Source organism: Malania oleifera, chromosome 13, assembly GCF_029873635.1.
Source record: "Malania oleifera isolate guangnan ecotype guangnan chromosome 13, ASM2987363v1, whole genome shotgun sequence".
NCBI classification, from domain to species: Eukaryota; Viridiplantae; Streptophyta; class Magnoliopsida; order Santalales; family Ximeniaceae; genus Malania; species Malania oleifera.
The window spans coordinates 78157557-78159158 of record NC_080429.1 but is presented as its reverse complement, the minus strand read 5'-3'; the positions used below and the strand labels follow the sequence as shown (position 1 = coordinate 78159158).

At 38.5% G+C, this 1602-nt stretch overlaps 1 protein-coding gene across 1 annotated transcript; it reads right to left on the bottom strand.

Annotated features, from left to right (window-relative positions):
* Window positions 1-295: 295 nt before the first annotated feature.
* Window positions 296-1214, bottom strand: LOC131146875 (uncharacterized). The gene has a single exon (XM_058096709.1). The coding sequence runs from the start codon at window positions 1126-1128 to the stop codon at window positions 589-591; it is 540 nt and encodes a 179-aa protein (XP_057952692.1). The 5' UTR covers window positions 1129-1214; the 3' UTR covers window positions 296-588.
* Between the last annotated feature and the right edge of the window lie 388 nt (window positions 1215-1602).

Sequence of the window (1602 nt, the reverse complement as noted above, 5' to 3'; positions counted from 1 at the left end):
TTAAACTTAATTAAGTACATATTCCTATTCAAATTTTTGTGTTAGAAACAAAATTGTTCTTTAGGTATTTCTTAAACTAAATACTAATTTGAGTTTTTTGTACACATTCTTGAAAAATATTCTCATGAATTATATATATATATATATATATCATTGACAAGAATGAAATTTTAAGAAATATAATTTTTTTTAAAATAATTTTTTTCTAGGGCAAACCAAACGTTCCCTAAATTTTAATGTAATTATAGAGATTTTTTTTTTCAAATTTTTTTCTTGATAAATTGAACACAAAAAGTGGAAACACAACACAAAATCCACATGGAGTTATTTTATTTTATTTTTTTATAATAAAAGTAAAAACTACACAACCGAAAACACTCTCCCAAGTCCCTAGTAGATAATATGTACATACAAAATTAACGTAGAAGAGTTTACTGTCCGAGGGTGGTGCAGGGTGGGAAGGAGAGAGGCTTCCATCCTTGACAACAACTTCGTCACCGCGGCCCTCACCTGCTCAAAGAAATTGCAGCTTCGGCGTCCAATCACATCCCTCCTGTCACCCGACTAGCTCGCCCGCGCGTGACGCAATCATTTGCTGTAAACATAGCTAGGCAGGGGACTCGCACGCGGCGACCTCGGAGGCAACTCCGGCAGCTGCTTCCCGTCGTTGTCGTAATAAATTACGCCGGAGAAATCCAACGGCTGACATTTATCCCCCATCAAGATCGCCCTCTGCCACACCCCTCCGTCACCGTACCCTTGTTCCTCCGGTTCCAGTTTCAGTTCCTCCCCCGCCTTCTTCTTGTGCGAAAACGGCAGCGTTTTGTTGCTCCGGTTCGTGAACAGGTACTTGGGCCGGGCCAGAGGCGGCCGGGTCGAGTGACCCGGTTCGGTTCGGTGCTTTCGCGACAGTCGACCTGCATATTTGGCGAGCAACGCCAGGAAAATGGATACGGAGTTGAATAGTCCGGGTACGAGCCTCTTGTCGGAGCCGACATCGTTTTGCGATGCCTGAGCTTGGCGGACCATATTCAATAAAAAAGTTTTAAAGAAAAAATGAGTACAGAGGAGAAGGAAGAAGAAGAAGAAGAAGAAGAAGAAGAAGAAGAAGAGGAGGGAGCATGGCATTTAATTGAATGGGGGGGAGGTGTTTATATAGGGGATTTGGAATTTCGTGGCTTTGACTTTCTCTAATCCCAATTCCTTACAAGAGATGGCATGTTTGCTCTGGTCACGCGTACATTTTTAAAATATATGTTCATAAATTTACTCATTAATTGATATATTTATTTTAATTTCAAAATCAAATATGAAGGGCATTTTAGGAAGAATAAATATTTGAATTTAAGGCATGTATTTAGTTTTATTTGAATTTGCACATTTAATTGTGTGTGTCTCAATAAAGGGTCCGAATTTGTCTCATGTTCAAATTTTGAGATGGGTCCTTTATCTCCTTTAATGTAGCAGGATTTAGTATAGTCTTTTAATTAACAATCAATACACAAATGCACATAGTTTGTGTGTAGTGTTACATAGGATAACACTCTAATTAAACCCTAAAAAGAAAAATACATAAGCAATGAAATGTTGATGATAACTTTC